Source organism: Opisthocomus hoazin, chromosome 2, assembly GCF_030867145.1.
Source record: "Opisthocomus hoazin isolate bOpiHoa1 chromosome 2, bOpiHoa1.hap1, whole genome shotgun sequence".
Lineage (NCBI taxonomy): Eukaryota > Metazoa > Chordata > Aves > Opisthocomiformes > Opisthocomidae > Opisthocomus > Opisthocomus hoazin.
Genome location: NC_134415.1, coordinates 129995949 through 130016882, shown reverse-complemented (window position 1 = coordinate 130016882; position 20934 = coordinate 129995949). Strand labels below are relative to the sequence as shown.

Sequence of the window (20934 nt, the reverse complement as noted above, 5' to 3'; positions counted from 1 at the left end):
AATAATTTAGGTGCGAGTGCTGTAGAGAAGGGCTTGGAAAGCCCAGCTCTCCCAAATGATGCTAAGCAATGGGCTATACGCCATGAGTAATAGGAGTAATTGGAATGTAGGAGAATTCTCAGCCGTGGAGGCGGGGAAAACAAAATGAAAGCTTCAGATAACACTGACAACCGTCCAAGGTATCCACCCAACGACAAGTGGAGTCAGATACAAAAAAAAGCACGCAGCCACTTGCAACCAAAGTCACTGCCTACCGATCTAGGGGCCCGCACATAAACAACTCCAGTCCTACGTCCTTAGGCTGCGACACCGAACCTGGAAAGCGCACCCGAGTGCCGATACCTACAAACATGACGCACTGCTCACACCCAGCAGGCACCCTGCAACGCCCTCACACGCTGCGATGACGAGGGGCTGCGCTGAATAACCTCTACACGGGGTTCAACACCTCAGCTGAATCACCACAATGTGCTCCTGCCTCATCACGCTAATTATAATCCCCATCCTCCTTCGTCTCTGCTCTTTCCTTCTTTGTCATCCGTACTTGCTCTTTCACCTCACAGCACCTTAAACTCAGACTGAAAATTTCCCGGGCAAAAAGTGCAGACCTTAATTATTGCACAGCACCTCGCAGACTTCTTGCTGCTGTTAAATAACATAATAAGAGGAAGTTTCTTTCACTGACATTTTTTGAAGCAAATGTTATAGCCTTTTGCTGCTTGAAACACGACAAAAAGCCAAAACTCAGGATTATTGGTCATAGCAGGCAGTCACACGAAACTGAAATCCTTCTGAACAAAACTACTCCTCTGTTGTTCAACCGTGCTTTTGTAGCAGCAGACACAGCCAAGTTTCAGAAGCCAGTGTTTATTTTAATTTCTCTCCACACCCTGAAAGTCAATTTACCTATCATTAATAAGCAACACATGCTTGCTTATATGAACATACATACATCCCATATCCGACAAGCCACTTTATCTTGCTCTACCTGGTTAGTGATTAACGTTTTGTATTGCAGTGACCTGCTTTTCCTCAACTACTGAAGAGGGTTTTTACATGCTACCTCCCTTATGCAAACCATAAGGTATGCACACTCTGTATATAAGCAGTATGGTCTCTATCACCTTTTTTAATCCATCTCTTGAGAGAGAACGCTGACGGCAGGTTTTGCACTCATGACTGCCCAGTGAACTCAAGGTCTCGCTAGTATTCATTAAATTTCTCTGTGAAATACCTTTAAGAAAGCACACAGACAGGATCCAAGAGTTCCTTAAAGTCATCTGTCCTGTCCAAGTCAAAAGAAGAAAGATTCAAAGCCAATTCATCACGTACAACACACCTTGCCGGATTATCGTCATCACAAAGGTAACGTTAAAATCCCTCACCTAGCCACCCTGCAGACAGGGGACAGCGCGGGTTCGGGAGACGTGGTGAGCCAACCTAACAGCTACTGCCAAACAAGGAGGTCTTGGTCCTTCCTTCTGGCTCCCTGTGCCTCCTGCTCACCTTCCAACACTATTGTGCTCAGCAGACTCCTCTGTAAGCTGCTCTAAGTTACTTCAATGGCAGAAAACTACCCAACGTGAAAAATGAATGTATTCGGACACTACAGAAAGTTCTATCAGCCCAGTGAAAGCTCTGAAGAACGTCAAAGGCCGTGCAAACAAGTGGACAGACTTCTACAGAGCGGAAAAGAAGAGGCAAAGGAGTGAGACCTTCTCCCAGCAGACATGAACTGCTACATCAGCTCACGGTGTCCCATGAAATAAACCCCTAAGAAAAAGTTCTATTCCGCCTCTAAGACGAGTCATGTATCCAGACAGCCTTAAGGCTACTTATCTCAGTTACCTTGGCAAAAGACTCACATGGCAGCTCTCCTTTTAGCTGAAGAAATAGTTGAAATTCTGTTTTAATAGCACATCATACACTTTCTACAGATTCTGGCTTTATTACAAAGCATGTTCTTTGACCGATTTCTTTAATGCTTCCGGTAGGTTGAGAGTTGAATCTTACATTAGCCACTACCGAAAATCTATCATCATAATTTTCACCTCATTAAGTCCTTAATATTACAAAAGCAGGTTAGCCTTACGGACAAATTATCTTCCTGCTTTTTTGGACATGATCAGAGGTGGACTCCACCCTTACTTTTACTGTTTCAGTATCTCCTAGGTAAGCAGAGTACTTGCTGCCCCTGAACAAGCAGCAAAATTAGGACGCATCGAGATAAGATGATAAGCATGCACAGCCAAAACCACCAATTAGTTCATCTTGTAGTAAGGACTCATTTGTCAAGGCTTGGTATCATAATTTCTTTCAGCTACACAGCTGGGTTTTTTTCAGGCATCACAAAACCTAAGAGAAGTGAAAAGATGACAGAAGTGGCTCACTGTCAAACTTTGGAGATTCAGCACAAATCTTGTAGCTCAACAGGATTTAAAATCTCACCTATTGTTGTTGCTAACCTGCTTCTACCTTCAGTCATTACCAAGCAAACACAATCAACTACTCATGTGCTTCATCAAATCAAGAAACTAATCAGCTAATTGCTTTTTGAAAATTTCAAACTCAAACTCTCATCATCTCAAGAAACCTTTATTGCAGGGAACGAAAGCCTCTTTCATAGCTTCAGAGTGAGCACGCTGTGACGTCCATAATAAAAGGCTAACACATATCTTAGTCACTTTTCCACATTTACATTTCACAGCCATAGAAGTGTTCAGCAAAGCTGGGCTGAGTGCAAGGATAATTGTTCAGTCCTGCACTCCAGCTACTCACAGAGAGTCTCTCGGATGACTTATCTTACTTGCCAAACTGGAAGGTGGGGCTTGAAGGAGGCCGTTCCCCTTCCCATTCCCCTTGATTTTTCAACTCCTCACAGAAGTCTTCTAAGACAATAAAAACTGGCATTCAAGCAATGCAGATCTAGGCTGAAAGCACACTCATGTAAATCCTAAATGACTACGCCTTTGATAAAACCCTTGATAAAGCTCTTTGATAAAAGAAATTCAGTGCGTTTCAAACAGAGTGGAAAAATCAGTAGGCAAGAGAGAGCAGGAAAAGCCAAACCAGGAGCAGCAAATCACTGCGTGCAATGGTGGTGGACTCAGCCGGCGCTGGTATATTCCCAACAATACATCGGAGTTTCTGTTCCCTCTGTAACAGCAGTCACGCTTCTGGTAATCATAAACTCGACACGGCAGATTTTCCACAACAGTGCTAGGAAACACTAGCGAAGGTGCAACTTTAAAATGTACTAAACAGGTCTGGGGCAGAGACAACGAGCGTACGGGAATCCTGGAGGAAGGGGAGCGCAGAAGTATTTTGGAAAGCGTCAGACATTTTAAATAAACTCTGGGAAACCTCCACCTTCGTTCTCGGAGCAGTTAGGGAGCTGTCTTCATAGCTCAGCTGCAGCTAATGACGACACTGGTTGGATAACGATGTACCCAACTCGCTCGCTTTCGCAGGGTACGGAGCCAAACCCAGCTGCCTTGGTGGCGTAAGGAGAACCTCTGAACCACCACGCAGCGATACTGAAGCTTGTTCAGCCACTGCCCTAAAACATCGTCCCACCTTTAAGGTAGCTGATATTTCAGAATCAAACAAAAGGATCCTAATAGACAGCTTTTACAGAGCAGTTCAAAATAATCTTAACATGAAAGATGATATGGTAAATAAGTTTAGCTGCCATTTATTAAACCAATGGTTTATGACCAGGCATCATAACGGCTTTTAGTATCACAGCCATGGTAGCCGAAAAGTCTGCTACAATTTACTTGAATTTCCACATTTTCCTCTCTATGCACTCTATTTTTTCACATTGTGTAAGATGAACTAAGGGAAAGCATTTCTCAATTCATCAAGAGCCTCTATTTCCATACAAATTTTTCCATCAGATTTCAATTTAAGAAATTAGTTTCTGGTGGTCGACAGTATTTCAGCCCTTTCAAACACCATTTGACCCTAAACCCCACAGAAACAAAAATGTGAGCCTGGTGTTGTAACTCAGGTCGAATAAAATTTGTGACAGATTCCTCCTGGTCCCACTGCCAGGCTCAGGGCATCTGCAGGGGCACTGACAGCTAAGGACGAGCTTGACAATGCCACTGGGAACCAGCACGGCTGCTCTCGTGGAGTTTCAGAAAAGCCAACTGAAGTATAAAAAATAAAATGTGAAAGGTTCAAAGTGCATTTACTAAGCTCATAAGCCAAAACTGGCCCCAAACACAAAAGCTCAAAATAATCTCCTGTAAAGACAGACAACAGAAATTTTATATTTTAAATTGCCAGTAGATTTTCAGGAGATTAACATTCCCTTGAAGTTTAGAACTGGAATGTTGTGGCCCGAGCCTCCAATTGCATTGCGTAAGAAATTGCAGTTGTTTTCTTGTACCTTTCTTGGTCTCAAAAAGCAAATGGCAATAACACTGAAAAATGTTTAAACAGCAACTTAAAAATATTTAGACGTTTCTTTATCACACAGATTAAACGAATGCCATCTAAAAAAAGAAGCTGCTGTTTATTTTTTTGTTTTTGTTTTAAAAAGAAATCTGAAAGCAACTTCAAACACAACAGGTCCTCAAGCCTCCCTGACTGTTTGTTGCCTTAGAGTGACTTTTCTCTTTGCCCTTTGCTATGTAAAAGCCAACACAAATAAAGGTAAAACTAACTGACTATAGGAGAGAGTGTGAACGTAACTTACATCTGAATGACAATGCTAAGAGCATAAATGGGGGAAAAAAATAGTGTACTAGCACTTTTAGGGCATTAATTATAAGACACAGTAACTGATACATTCTGGACAAAACCACAGTAATTTGACTTGTCCCTTAAGCCTACAAACATGAAGTCTACTCAGGCATATTTCAAGCTTCCCTGATTTATATATGAACTGTGTAAATATAATTCATAAAATTTTCAGTGTGCAGCAATTAAAGATCATTAAATATGTATGAGCGCATCTGGAAGAGCACACAATGCTATCTAATCTTGCTGATGAGGTGTAAGCCAACTCAGACTCACAAGCACGCCGAACGAAAGCAAGGTCTCCTCGCATGTTAACACTACGTTGTCCAAATGGTAAAAAAATGTATTCTGTCTTCTGCTGTTTTATTTTCTGCAAGAAAAGAGCTCGCCAAACGGCTCTAGCAAAGGCACTCGGTGTACCTGGACATCAACCTTACCGACAGTCAGTTCTGCCGCTGCACGCGCTGCTCAGCTCACGGAGAACCAAGTAGCTAAATCAGTCTGGTGACTTTCTGATGCAGCAAAGAGCTCTGAGGAAGTTCAACACCCAACTGGGTGCTGCTGCCTGGTTTCACACTTCAGACCTCACAGGAACGAGATGCAGTAGTGTCTGCTCTGCCACCAACCACCCAAAAGCCAAGGCAGAACCATTCACGCTCTGTGTATCTGCTCTTCTGTCGACTTCGGAAGGAGCAAGCAAAGGTGAAACCAGAGCGGCAAGGTAATCTCATACTGCACTTCAGGCTAGCTCTAAAGATGTAATTAGCACAAGAATTGTTTGCCTTTGTGGCATCCCCAGTGGAGTGGTAACAAGTGGTGTCCCCCAGGGGTCAGTACTGGGCCCAGTCTTGTTTAACTTCATCAACGACCTGGATGAAGAGTTAGAATGTACCCTCAGCAAGTTTGCTGACGACACCAAACTGGGAGGAGTGGTGGATACCCCCGCAGGCTGTGCTGCCATCCAGCGAGACCTGGATAGGCTGGAAAGCTGGGCAGAGAGGAACCTGATGAGGTTCAACAAAGGCAAATGCAGGGTCCTGCACCTGGGGAGGAACAACCTCATGCACCAGTACAGGCTTGGGGTGGACCTGCTGGAGAGCAGCTCTGTGGAGAGGGACCTGGGTGTCCTGGTGGACGAGAGGTTAACCATGAGCCAGCAGTGTGCCCTGGCTGCCAAGAAAGCCAATGGGATCCTGGGGTGCATCAAGAAGAGCGTGGCCAGCAAGAGGAGGGAGGTTCTCCTTCCCCTCTACACTGCCCTGGTGAGGCCTCATCTGGAGTACTGTGTCCAGTGCTGGGCTCCCCAGTTCAAGAAAGATGAAGAGCTACTGGAGAGAGTCCAGCGGAGGGCTACGAGGATGGTGAGGGGACTGGAGCATCTCCCCTACGAGGAGAGGTTGAGGGAGCTGGGCTTGTTCAGCCTGAAGAAGGGAAGGCTGCGAGGGGACCTTATAAATGCCTACAAATATCTGAAGGGTGGGTGTCAGGAGGATGGGGCCAAGCTCTTTTCAGTGGTGCCCAGTGACAGGACAAGGGGCAACGGGCACAAACTGAGGCACAGGAAGTTCCGTCTGAACATGAGGAAGAACCTCTTCCCTCTGAGGGTGACGGAGCACTGGAACAGGCTGCCCAGGGAGGTTGTGGAGTCTCCTTCTCTGGAGATATTCAAGACCCGCCTGGACAAGGTCCTGTGCAGCCTGCTGTAGGTGACCCTGCTTCGGCAGGGGGGTTGGACTAGATGACCCACAGAGGTCCCTTCCAACCCCTACTATTCTGTGATTCTGAGTGACTGATAGTTTCGCTGGCTCTTTGGCAGTGGGGAGTGAGCTTGTAACACTGGAGGAGTTCTTAAAACCCCATTGCCTCACTGAGGAAGGCAAGACAAATCACTAACTCTTACATGCTTTACCCATTGGTCACCGTATCTCTAGGCCAATCCTGCTCACACAACAAACACTATTTTATGGGTTATCAACCGTCACCAGGAAATATTACAAACTCTAGGCACTCATGTACGACAAGGATAATGGGAAAGCAGAGTGTTGTGTTTTGCACATTGCCATCAGGGTACAACAGGTGCCATTTCATCTACTCTAATCCCATAATTGATCTTGTACAACTGCTTGCACAAACTCCAATTTATAGATAAACTGTTTCTGTTGTAATCTCCAGTGGGGAAAAAAAAAACAAAACAAAACACCAGCCCCAAAATACACAAACAAGTCCCAGCTCCTTCCCAAAAACATTCCAAGTGACTGGAAATGCGGCCTCCTCCAAAGAGTGGGAGGACATAAAATTAGCACCTAACACCATGGCCAGAAGCTTGCCCAGATACAGAGGCAAATTCCTTCCTTACAAGCACTGGAGACAGAATCTTTATCACAAAAGCTCTGTCTGAACAGAGAAACTAGTCTGGATGAATACAGACATTAACATAAAAGATACCTGAATGTGTATTTACAGGCAATCTAGCCGTTTAAACCAGAAGCCCTAGGTTTTACATCGCAGTCCCACAAACAGTTTGATCTGGCAGCGCTGCCAGGACACAGGCTGTGGTCCCACAACTTCAGCCCAAGCTGGCACAGCCACGGCCCCACTCCCCGCCGGAGCTGTGTAATGCCCCCACCCGCCCTGCCCAGCCCCAGCACCCGTGCTTCTATTGCTCCTCAATGAATTCATTCAAAGCACTCAATGCGTAATTTTTTTGCAGTTAGTTTCCTGCCTTTCTTGTTCAAACAGAAAAGTCTTAACCCAAGTGAGATGTAGCAACACAACAGCACCAGATTTGACTGGCTTATGGTGTCATCAGCCATACCCTTGGGTGTAAGCCTTATTCTTCTAGTACTGATAAAAGATGTTACATTTTAATTAACACTACACCGAACTGATTCATAGGCACAGAGGAACACAAGAACTTCAGCGTACTTATGGGATGCTTGTACACCAACATCACCTGAAAACAAAATACTCAGTAAGACAAATCTTAATTAAAAAGCCTCCAGCTGTCTTTTGCTTTGCTTCATGGTATGCCTTGAGGTTTGCGCAGCGTTTACCTGCAATATAATGAGTATCTGCTAAGTGAAGTCAAACACTGACAGTGTTTGTAAAAGGAAATCCACTGCAACTCTCAAATACATCAGCAAAAAGAACTTGCTGATTGTTATCAAAAAGGCATCTGAAAAAGCAGTGCACTAGGAAATACTTTCGTGAGTGACAAAACCAAGAAAACAGAAGACTGAGTCTTCGGTAACAACAGTGCTCTATTGTTTAATTCATAATAGCATGCTAATCGAGACCCTAATTTGCAAAGTAGAAAGCATGCAAAAAACCAAGTCACTCTTGCTACCTGGCTGAGCCTACTGCTCTAGGCATGATGCTGCAAGCGTGTTAATAGCAGCAGTCATACAAAAGCGTGGCTTCCATACACACTTTGTAGGAGTGGGGTCTAATTTGAAGCAAGATGCAAAGAAGCAACCTAGATGCAAAAAAAACTTGGGAAACCCAAGTACAATTACGAATACCTCCCCTCACTGCTAAAAACTAATACTACAAACTTAGTTTATAGATTACCCCTTCGCGTGAGAATGAACACTCAATACTATCACCTTGAAACGTGAGGACTACGAATAATCAACTATTTGTTATAGAAATCCCTTCAACACGCACGCAGGGAACCTCTTACACTTTTATGAGCTGTATAAATTAGTAATAGGAATACCACTTTTATTAACCTAATAAACTCTTGCCTCAAGAAATGCATAATTCAAACACTAAAGACAACCACCTCCACCACAAATAAACACTGAGAATATTTCAAAGCTTAAATTTCAACAGTTGTAACCCGCTGACAGGTTTGCAGCTTTAAGCCCTTCGGTGCAGAGGGAAGGGAAGAACATTACTCATGATCCTGAAGAAAACAAATACTTGCTTCACGTCCAAAGCCCCAGAATTTCATACAAATACTAGTTAAACAAAGTGCGTGTTAGAGCGCTTCCAAGAAAGCCACCTCTTGCCTCAAAGCCTATTAAAAAAGCAAAGCACAGAAGTCTTACAGCTGGATGACTCTTCAGAAAGTCAGTTACACAAATTCTTAAATTTAACATTTAGTAGGTACGAAAAACACTAGGCTTCATATCACTGTCTCTATAAATTCTAGTAGTATCAGAAATATTGCTTGGAGGTATCTGTTTAGAACTGACCAAAACATCTGGACTGTGTTTTAGGGAAAAAAAAAGACATCGATCTTCTAGGCTAGACTTACATGGATTTAGGTATCACTCACAAAAGAACACGATGCTTAATAGCTGCAGAGCGGTTCTTAGAGAGAGGAGGTACGCCCCGACTGCCAAGCCACGTGCGGTTCAGGTCTGTATAAATTTATACAGAATAAAACACCTCTGATAACAAGATACATTCTCCTATTCTCCCAGATTCATGCAGCTCAGTGTTAGGATATTCCCCAGCAGGGCAGAAGCTTCAAACAGATCCACCGCTCTAAATCTATTATGTTCCATCATTTTTCCTCTTTACTTCCACCACTTCTTCCCCGCATGTATTTTCTGCAGAACTCAGTCCCTAGCTGGAAACAGCTTGCAGACAGGTGCACAAACTGGGGCTGAACATACACAGAATACAGGCCATGAGGGAGAGGTGCATTGCTCATCCTCGGAGATTCAAAACTTGACTGAACGAGGCTCTGTGCAGCCTTATCTAAGTTGACTTGCTCTGAGCAGCGGGTTGGACTAGAGACCTCCAGAGGTCCCTTCCAGCCTGAATTACTGTATAACCCCAGGGGTAAAGAGCACTCCACAGTCAGAATATGTCTGGGTTACAGCCAAGGAAATGACCTATGGCAGGAAAGGGACACAAGCAAGAGGCAAGCCCATGTCCACCACTGAAACAAGGCACCACCTTTCAGCTCCTTTCCATCCCAGCTCCCACCAACTCCTCCACATTATCACTCAATCTCTTCCCAGCAAGTCTCCACAGGGAAGGGTCCCTCAGTTTTGAGAACTGCTATCTGAAATGTAACAAAATGCAGATTTTGGTCAAAACACCCTCAATTGTCCCCAACCCACCCGACCATAAGGACATCGACTCTATCTCCTCTGTTTTGGATGTGGGACTTTAGAGCCCTTGTGAACTCAGTTTGACATTCCCCTACTTTTATTTTAAAACATATGGAAATACTGTATTCAATACTTTCAACCTTTTTTTTTTTCCTTCCTTATTTACTGAAAGGAATTAAAGAGTTATTTTGTTTCAGATCACGTGGAAGATAAAGGGCTTTTACACCCCACCCCGCTTTTTGCTTCAGCTATTAAACTGACTTCACTTCATTCCCTTTCCCCAAAAGGAATTACTGGCATACTTCTGTGAGAATGTGGGGGAAAAAGCCATGTTTCTTGGGTTTTTGCCTTCTTAACCTTCCCATTCCTTGGCTAAAGTTGCCTTTTCATACTTGCTTCCTCATGCTCTAGAGCAAGTTTTTCTAATTAAGACAAGTAATAAACGTTTAAACAGATGCCCAGACCACGGTCTGATTAACATAACCCTCAGGCAAGTTTCGCTGAGGGGGGAAAAAAACCAACCAAAACAGTGCAACAACAACAAAAAAAAATCTTCTCTTGTCAATTCACGCTTCCTCTTACACGTTTCCTTGTTTGTTTTTATTTCTTTTGTCCTTCCAGTGCCTCTGTCATCTGGTTAACTCCGTCCCACTCAGTCACCGAGGGATAAGAAGAGGGGTTATGGGGCTGAATTAGCAGAGGAAAAAAAAAAAAAATATAGAAGGAGAGGCATTTTCTACCCCCCGCCCCAAACCTCAGAAAGGAGGAAGAAGGAAAAGCTCTCCCAGGGGAGCAGGGCACAGCCCGGCTGGAAAACAGGTGTGAGAGTTGTGGGGAGGGGTGTACCTGGGGTTGGGGGGGAAACAAACACCAAAAAAAAAAAGCCATCAAACTGGGGAGGTTTAAGGAAAAAAAAACTGTCGGGAAAGGGGAGCGAAGCCAGCTGCTTCGTGAGAGCGGCTCGGCTTCGCCCCCAAGCCTACCTGTGCCTACACACGCCTGCATAATAAATACATAAATACATATATACACCTATCAAGGCGGCCCGGCGCCGGGAAACACAGGCAGAGCCGCCCCCAGAGACCCCTCACAGAGCCACACGCAGGCACAGCCGCCCCACAGACACCCATGGGACAGGCACCCCCCGGCCTCCCGCCCGCTCCCCTCACAGACCCCCCGACTCCCTGAGGGGCTGGGGGGGGGGGGGGGTGTCTCACCTCGCCGGTTCATGGGGCGGACGCGCACCGCCACCTTCACTTTGGAGTCCCCCATCGCTCCACTCCGGCTCCCGCGTCCCTCCTCGGCTTCCGTCGGCGAAGGGGACACCCGGCAGCGGCGCGGGGAGGAGCGCAGATGCGGGGCGGGAGGGGGTGAGACCGGCGGCGGCGGCGGCGGCGGCGGGAGGGAGGCACCGTGCGTGACCAACGTCCGGCCGGACTACAGCTCCCGGCGTGCAGCGCGACACGCTGGCTCCCCATCCCCCCCGGCCGTCCGCCGCGCTGCACGCTGGGAGATGTAGTCCAACTCGCAGTCCCTGTCTGGAGCGGAAGCATTGCATGCTGGGATATGTAGTCCTCCCGAATGGTGTTTGTGGGTTGTGTGGGGCAACGGGGTGCAGGCCTCTGGGTCATCCCAGGCCAGGCCGCTCATCCCCTAGGTGGCTGCGGGCGAACCCCATCACACCTCGTTCCCCACCAGCGCCTCGGGCCCTTTTCTGGGGGGAATAATGCGATATTTGGCACCGCCGAGACCGAAAATCCTCACCTCACGGCGTGCTCTGGGAGAGGCAAAGCAAGGCGGCGTTGCTTCACCGGTCTGTGGGGCTTCTGCCCATCAGAAATCGCTTTAAAGACCACGTCGCATTGAAGACGGTGAACCGTGACCCAGCGTACGGAGCGTGGCTTGCGATGATGACCGGGTCTGGCTTCGCGGAGCAACCTCTGGTTCTCCGTCAGGGCGGTGTCACGAACGGGCCCGTGGCGGTTTGCATGGCGGAGGCGGCTCGCCAACAGAGCTCAACAGCAATCACCGGAGGCGGTTTGAGCCACATTACAATCTATCCCCGTTAGACGGCTCGACTGCCCAACCGCAGCTACTGATTGCGAAGACGGAGAACGAAACTATAATGCAAAAATGCAAAGAAAGAAACCCAAACTCTCATTTAAATGGTCATGGTTGAAAACCCTTGTAGCTGCTATTTTTTTTTTTTTGGGCTCACCAGTTCAAGAAAGATGAGGAGCTACTGGAGAGAGTCCAGAGGAGGGCTACGAGGATGAGGAGGGGACTGGAGCATCTCTCCTACGAGGAGAGGCTGAGGGAGCTGGGCTTGTTCAGCCTGGAGAAGAGAAGGCTGCGAGGGGACCTTCGAAATGCCTCTAAATATCTACAGGGTGGGGGTCAGGAGGACGGGGCCAGACTCTTTCTAGTGGTGCCCAGCGACAGGACAAGGGGCAACGGGCACAAACTGAAGCCTGGGAAGTTCCAGCTGAACCCGAGGAAGAAATTCTTCCCTCTGAGGGTGACGGAGCCCTGGCCCAGGCTGCCCAGAGAGGCTGTGGAGTCTCCTTCTCTGGAGATATTCCAGCCCCGCCTGGCCGCGGTGCTGTGCCCCTTGCTCTGGGTGACCCTGCTTCAGCAGGGGGTTGGCCTGGGGGATCCCCAGAGGTCCCTTCCAGCCCCTACTATTCTGTGATTCTGTGATTTTATTTCAGAACAAGGATTATCTCTGTGTTGTTTTGAAAGGCCGGATTTCAGCAAGGGCAGGGAAAAACCAAATTCAGAAATGTAATCCTTTGGCCCTTCAACATCGAATGAGGTTTTATGACAGAAGTAAATAAATATCACATTACTAAGCGGTTTTGAGAGAAGATTTCAGAAGGTAGCACTTTTTGCCCAGAAGAGTTGCGTTCAACATCTATCATTTCACACCTGGCTGACCTGAAGAAATCCTGTTAAGGCAGAGAGAAAGCAAAAATTAAGTTGGCATTTCAGTGACACCAGGATTAATGTCCATGCTCTTCAGCGGAGTGCCAGAGCATCTTGCGAGGGTTGAGAAGACGTCTTCAAGTTAAAAAAATTTAAATAACAGCAGGTCACAGCAAGCAGGGTGGCAAAAGCTTGAAATAAAAATGGAGTTTTTATCCATAGCAGCAGAAAGCATCAGCTCTTTGGCGTGCCATGCTCGTGGTTCAGCCCCGTGCCCTCTCCGTGTTGGGAGAGGGGACGTCCCGCTTGCAGCCTGCACAGTTGGTTCTTGCACTTGTGAACTCAAGGCTCCAGTTACAGGATGAAACCGGGCTTTGAACTTCTTGTGGTATTTTCCAGCTGGGGCCTCAGCAAACCGCACCAACGCTTTCTGAAACCGAGTACTTGGCGATGGAGATAAATATAACCCACGCTCTACAGCTGGGCACGATAAGGAGCAAGTAGAGGGTGGGGGATTTGTTACGTCAGGTTGAGTCACCTGGAATCCGATTTAAATAAATGGGATGAAACCCACCAGATGTGCATACTGCTGGGGTTAGCAGGTGTCACCCGAATCCAGTCACAGAATCACAGAATCACAGAATGGTAGGGGTTGGAAGGGACCTCCGTGGGTCATCTAGTCCAACCCCCTGCCGAAGCAGGGTCACCTACAGTAGGTTGTAGAGGACCTTGTCCAGGCGGGTTTTGAATATCTCCAGAGAAGGAGACTCCACCACCTCCTTGGGCAGCCTGTTCCAGTGCTCCATCACCCTCAGAGTCCTCCCTCCTCCATCTCCTCCTCCGGCATTAGTTATCATTGCTCGCTCTCTGCTAGGTAAAATTAAACAGCAAGTCCTTTGGAGAGAGGATTGCAGACCACCTTTTTATTCTTGAGCAAAAGGTGCCAGCATGTTTTCAGTGCCGTATACACGGACAGTGACAAATGCAAGCATACAATTCTTGCAAGCTTTGCTCCAGTTTTCTACTCAGAGTGAACAATTTGCTTCAAAATCTGAAAAATCACCCTTTTAGGCTTCCTTCCGTTCTAATTGCCAAAGAGAAACCAGATTCCCATCTAATTGTTGCTGCTTTCTGCAAACTTCTTCAAAGACGGAGGCATCCTTCGAGCTCCAAAACCGTCCTCGGCTTCGCCGTTGGGTTTTACCGGGGCTCTGGGAAGGCGCGCGGGGGCAATAACTTCTCAGGGCTCTCTGCGGTCCTGCCTCTGGACGGTCCCTTTATGCCAGCCCCTGCCTCCTGCAATGAATTACAGTAATGCAACTTCTCTTGCACTGGCACAAGCTACCTCAGCGTAATTACCCCACTGTGAATTCCCCGACAAGCCCTTTCCCTGGCTCAGTGCTTCACAGTCTGTGGGAAGCATCTCCCTGGAGGGGCACAGCTTGGAGGGAGGATATTGTTTCCATTCACAGCACTGGAACATGCTAATTATGCTGGGAGGAAAGGGGGGGGGGTGGCAGCTTTCACTTGGGAGGGACAGGCTGCGCAAATAGTTTGTGAAACGCCAACTTAACCCCATCTTGTAGGGAATTGTCTCCGGCTCTTTTCCCCCTTCCTAGTTACTGTAATGAGGGGCTGACTTCCCAGATTAGCTCTGGCTATTTAAATGCTAATTTAATTAACAAAACATCCTGGGGGGGGGAAGGCATTACTTGTCCCTCCCATTCATTTATCGAGTTTCTGAGTGCAACACTATTTTCATCAGGTTGAGAAGACACAGTTCTTCCTACACCCACCTGGTCATAGCGGGGATTAAAGCAGTGATGCGCAGGAGAGAGCAACAGGTCCTTCGTCTCGTTTTTTATAAGGGACTAAATATGATTGATTTTGTTTAGAAGTAATCAAGTAAAAATGATTTCATGTGTCCCAGGTAACTGCGATGCCTGGGGTGTGCGTATCTCCAGGCCGTGGTGGAAGAAGTTGGCTTTTGTTTTCATCTAGATGAAAGTGCAAAGGGTTTAGATCTCAGACCATCTAGATATAATCACATCTCAGGGCAAGCCAGAAAACATAACAGTCTTTTGGATGTCTGCTGCGAAACCGTAACAACTAACAAATCCAGCATATTTTAAATGCATTTTTTCATTTGTTAGAGTGTGTATCAAAAGAGACGCATCAATTATGAATTTGCTGTAGACCTAGTTTCTCCCCATAAATCATTCAGGCATTGGAAAACTAAAACAGAGGAGCTGATCAGTGCTGAGTTAGTTGTACGCAAACTCCTAAGTGTCACTGTGGTTCACTTCTGCAAGGAGCTGAGCCCCAGCTGGGACAGTCCCAGTCAGACACTGGGAGGCACTCAAGGCATCCAGCAGCTCTTTAGCATCTGTAGCGATCAGGTGCTCAGATCAAAAGTATTTGACGAAATATTTAAAGAAGAAGACCTGTTGCTGTTGTACATTTTTCCTAGGGTTTTGTTTTGTCCAGTCCCTGGGGTAATGAGTTTTATTCTGATATGCTCATTTTGTCTTCAGGTGTATCTCGCTTTTCAGTTTGGAGAATACTATGTGTGTATATATATGTAATGTATATTCTATCTATGCATTCTATACGAATATTTAAATATAGCAGAAATTTATAGGTACTTTTAGGCAAAACCAGAAGACAAGTTCATTATACATTTCTTTCAGCTAGAATCGAGAAAGAAAGCACCAACGTAAATTGGTATTAAGAACAGGTCGAGAAATCTGGATAAAACAGAAAATTTATTTCTCCAAATCAGTTGTGTTCTGCTTATTATGAAATTTTGTTAAAGGAATGGCTAAATTTTCTCATGCAACACTTTGTACGAATGTGCACATTCGGGAGACTCACATTAATTTTTGCAACGCGCTTTCTGTGCTCTATTTTTTTAATAGGAACTTTGTAAAATCAAAGGATTGAACGTGTCCAGGGTCATTCATAACTGGGAATTTTGCTGATCCTGGGATGGACTTTTAAAGGTATTTGAGTGTGGCCTCCTGCCCTCACTGTGAAGAGCATTCCCAGAGCAAAGAAATGAACTCTTGAAGTCTTCTTGCAGCGGTAGATGATAACAGAGTAAAGCCTGAAACAAACTTTTTGTAACAGCCGCTGCTTTTTTCAAGTTATTCCAAAGTTCAAAGTCCTGGTCATAAATTTCGTGGCATTATAGGACATAGTACTCTTGCCTATGGTACCCAGAGGGAATCCCAAATCGATAGCCAGGCTGTGATCTCTCCACAAACCCCAGACGCGCCCTGTTTATGGCAGTGACATTTTTTGCAGCTGCGCTTCGGCTGGAGTGCTCGGCTCCCGTACGGTGGGGTTTCAACACAAATCCATACCTCTGGCAGCAACGCGGGGCCAGGGAATATTAGCAATTTATGTGCTGGTTGAGGCCCCAGATGAGAATTTTCTCATCTTATTGACTAAATATTTTTATTATTCTTGTCAGCTGTTCAGTGTGCTGATACGGCATGTTTCAAAGCAACTGGTTTTACCAGCCGTGTTGCATTTTATTTGAGTAGTTCTTTTCTCAGATAAAGATTTGACATTGGATTTCATCTGTTTGAAAATAAAATAGATTTTCTGTCTTTGGAGAAAATGGAGAACCTCTAGAGCGCTTGAAAAATACAGAATTAACAGGAGAGTATATTTAGCGGTTGCAAGACAAGCTTGTAGTCCTAGAACAGCAAAAAACCCCGACATGGTGGCAATCACTGATTCTCTAAAGTATGCATGTTTAGGGAGTTGTGTAATGTTTGCAGCATTTATCTCCTAGTACGCCTGAGATACGTGATCGGTGCGAGCTAAACTACCTTGACTTCAAAGGCTGGAAGATGTTAGAGCTTCGTCTGCTGAATCATGTTGTTCTTGCTCCATTTCTGCAGAGGAAACGCCTGCGAAAGCCACATTTTTTTGCTTTTCTGCCCATCCACGCTGTTTCTCTTCACCTTCCCTCTTGCCAGAAGCTGTACAGCTTCAAGGCATGTCCTAGTGATCCAGACACCGCCAGACACTGGCCGAGCTCCTAATCCAAGCCCAGATCTAAATTTTCCAGCTGCATTTACACCAGTAATAATAAAAACAATTTAATGCGTTTTGCCTGTGCTTAGCAAACAGCACCGCAGGCTGAAATGCCAGCTCCAGATACCCCCAGATTTAATGAGCTGGTGAGTTCGTGTTGAAACCTGGGAAACTGTGATAAATGGCGATGCTGCTGTCACCGCTGGGAGCTGCAGAATTTATTGATGAACTCGCATTTTAACCTCGACCAAAAATTCCTTTCTGACTCTACAGACAAGAGTGACACCCGGTGGCTTAGGAGCAAAATAAAATCAGGTCTAGTTGTAAAATTCCCCTTTCCTATCCTTACTGATTTTCTCCTGCTGCTTTTAAACAAGGAGCTGGGGACAGGAGAATTCTTGCCCCTTCCATCCCCTTGCACCATGGAATCATAGCCTCATAGAATCATAGAATCATTAAGGCTGGAAGAGACCTCCAAGATCATCAAGTCCAACCATCCACCCAACACCCCCATGCCTGCTAAACCATGTCCCCAAGTGCCACATCCACACGGTTTTTGAACCCCTCCAGGGATGGGGACTCCACCACTGCCCTGGGCAGCCTGGTCCAAGGCCTGACCACTCTTTCGCTCAAGAAATTTTTCCTGATCTCCAATCTAAACCTCCCCTGATGCAACTCGAGGCCGTTGCCTCTCATCCTATCGCTGGTTACCTCACAGAAGAGACCAACCCCCACCTCACTACAACCTCCTTTCAGGTAGTTGTGGACAGCGACGAGGTCCCCCCTCAGCCTCCTCTTCTCCAGACTGAGCAGCCCCAGTTCCCTCAGCTGCTCCTCAGCAGACTTGTTCTCCAGACCCCTCCCCATCCTCTCTGCCCTTCTCTGGACACGCTCCAGCCCTTCAATGTCCTGCTTGTAGTAGATGGGCCCAAAACTGAACACAGCACACAAGCTGCGGCCTCACCAGTGCCCAGTACATGGGCACGATCCCCTCCCTACTCCTGCTGGCCACACCATTGCTGGTACAAGCAGTGAGCACCCCTTGCCCTGTGGCACTGATTCCCCTCGCCCAGTTCCTGTGGGCTGAAGCAGGGAGAGCGAGGGGATGCTGGTCATTGTTCCAAGGCTCCTAAAAACCTGCACCCAAGTACAGATGTGCTCCTGGAACCCCCAATTTGGGCAGAGGGTTTCCACTGGTGCTGCCACAACCCTTGGTGGCCCTTCCCAGGGCTTGTCCAGGCACAGGTCTTGCGCTCATTAGGACACAAGAAGGGATATTTTTTGACTACGTTTCATCTAAAATGGCAATAAACTCATTAGCACAGGTTATCAGAGGGAGGTAAATATCGAGGGGCTCCTTTTTACTTTGTGCCTACTAGAAATTTCTTACCATACACTAAAGAACACCTGGTAAAAAGAATGAAACACCATTTTTGACTACTAGCGTGGATGAAACTCTAATAATACCTTCAGATAAGTGATTATTGATAGGTATTATGAATAGTTAACTACCTCAAGGAAAGTGTTAAAAAAAATAAAGTAGTAATCTTTGGTGAATGCTAAAAACCTACTTTATTTGAACTTAGTAAAAATGAAAAAAGAAATGTCCAGGTAATTACATCACTCGGTGAGCTGTGGCTTTAATAAAATGTCAAGTATTGGCAGGGTACTGCTAAAAGCTGATGTCAGGCCCTCTGCTGGTAATGAGCCCATTGAACAAAGAAACAAGTTTGGCTCCTAAATCAAAAGTGCCCATGGCATTTCTGTGTGGATGAGCCTTGATAGTAGATGTCCCCTAAGGTACCTATCCATATCTCAATGTGTCATAGAGAGCAAGCTCTGGCTTTGAGCTGGGTCTGAGCATTTCGGTTCAGCTTACTGGGAAAATGAAGCCCAGCTCTGATACTTGGACCTTGCTGCTGACTCTGCTTCCAGACCTCCACTTCACTGGTGTAGACGATATCTGGATTTAGGAGCTTGCTGATGCAGTTTCTAATTGAAAACGTCAAGCAGAGGAGGTTTGTTGGAGAGATAGGTCAGTGTACTCTGGTCCTTCACTCAGGGATGGCTGCAAAACTGAGAAAACAAAAAATATTTTCTCTTAAAATTTGGGAATGTCTCTTCTGAATGAGAATAACTGGAATGGCAGGGTGCATCAGTTTTGTGCCAGTAAGTTTTTAGAGTTTTCAAAAAGGCAAGGATCTGCGTTATTGTGAGAAAAGAGCATGAAGCAGAGGTTGTTGCACCACACAAGGCCATCACAACCAGAGAAGCAAGGAGCAGTGCGTAGCTGCCAGGAGGACCAAGCCACCTCTTCCACCATGTCTCAACTCAAAAGCCAGCTGTTTGCAGAGACATCCCTCGTGTGCAGAGTTGATTCATATAACGTATGGCCTATTATCATAGAATCATGGCATGCTTTGAGTTGGAAGGGACCATTAGAGGTCATCTGGCCCAACCCCCCTGCAGTGAGCAGGGACATCTTCAACTAGACCAGGTTGTTCAGAGTTTGTTTGCCTCTAGTAGATAAAGGCAAGAACAGATGAGCAGAACCTCTTAAGAGTTTCTTCCACTGTCAAACAGCTTTGCAGATGCAATGTTGCTCCTAATGTTCAGCAAATATTGCATCAAAAAATTACTTCTGGAGAAAGTGGCTCCAGAATGAAAATGTCCACCAGGTTCTTCTGTGACAGGCTTCTTAACCATTCCCTTCTCTGCCTTAATTTCTCTTTTCCCTCCATGAAGTATTGTTACCAGTGACGGTGCAGCAAAATGTGAGTTTTCAGAATCTTTATCTCAGAAACACACAGCCCTAAGGTCATGCAGAAATCCTTGCTCAGGCTCAATACAGAACCTCGGTTCTCTGAGGTTTTTCTGTTTCTTTCTCTCCCTTATGAATTATAATAGTAGAAAGCCAAAGAAAGGCATCAAAATGTAAAGCATCAGGAAATATCAACCAGTTAACAAGCCCCAAGTCTGATACAGATGTTTCATGATGGTTGTGTTTGGGGACTCCCATGGAAATGATGTGCTCAGGGCTTTGCCAGGCGCAGCCAGCCTGCGCTGCCTCAAAAGATTTGAGAGATCTCACGTAACGTTGAACATTTCACTGTAGACGCTCGAAGTGCTTAATCACAGAATCACAGAATCACAGAATGGTTGGGGTTGGAAGGGACCTCTGTGGGTCATTTAGTCCAACCCTCCTGCTGAAGCAGGGTCACCTACAGCAGGCAAATCACTGCTAGGCTGTGGTCAAATAACAAGCAGTCAGTGTTAAAAAACTGAGGGAAAGTCCTCTTGCTAACTAAAAGGTTAGTGGGATCTTTTTCCCCCTGTCTTCCACGGGATCTCCTCTACTTCCAGCTGTGTGCTTCACTTTCTTGACCGGTTTTCGGCTACTCTGCTGCGTGGAAAATGGCTATCCCTTGCTTTTACCCCCTGCAAAGTCATCTCAGTTCACAGGTGATGCAGTACACATACCTGAGGGCAATACTTGAATTGTAATGGACACCTGCAAGCTGAATATTCATACAAATTAGCTTAACAAATTACGCCACACAAGGAGCCCACTTTCATTAAGTCACAGCAGAACCAGAAATACTGGAGTGGTTGCTTCTAGGCTTGCCAGGGCACACCTAGATCTATCCCACATCAAAATATGCCTTTACTGCTATATCCTAGAGCCAGGAGAGACCACTGAGGTCTCTGACCCCTCTGCTCTACATAAACCATGAATTTATACTCTGATTCTTTCCCTAGATCTTTAGTTCTTTCCCCAAATAGAGCTGCTGGTGCTTTATCCCCAGTTTGGGTCAGTTTTGTTTTCTCTCCTCTCCCAGTCTTCAGCTCATTCTGCTCTCATGATTTGAATATTATTTCAAATAGATGAGATCATTTGGTTCCAGTTCCATGCTTTTTTTTCAGGGATGCTCTGAAACTTGGTGATGGCTTGGACAGGAACTGGAGAGTACCTTTCTCCCTTGCTTTGGCTCCTAAAACTGTGGCATCCAACCATCCTTAGTTATCTACCCTGTCTCTGCAGTGGGAGAAAGAAGAGAGAAGTACCTGGAAGATAATTTTCCTTTCTTAAAACAGGTGTCACGGGATAAATCACCCTTTCGCTGGTGCTGGTCTCTCTCCAGCA

The 20934-nt window shown here is 46.1% G+C and overlaps 1 protein-coding gene across 2 annotated transcripts in view; it reads right to left on the bottom strand.

Annotated features, from left to right (window-relative positions):
• The window catches only part of KIF13B (kinesin family member 13B), a 144962-nt gene extending 133328 nt beyond the window's left edge, over positions 1-11634 (bottom strand). The window contains exon 1 of one of the 2 annotated variants that reach the window (XM_075415039.1): positions 11583-11634. Coding sequence is in view for 1 of the 2 variants with exons in the window: in XM_075415038.1 (XP_075271153.1) it covers positions 11036-11090 (55 nt within the window). In the remaining variant the exon portion in view is untranslated. Of the gene's footprint in view, positions 1-11035; positions 11178-11582 lie in introns of those variants that run through there. The other variant, XM_075415038.1, reaches the window with a different exon arrangement.
• Positions 11635-20934: the final 9300 nt, after the last annotated feature.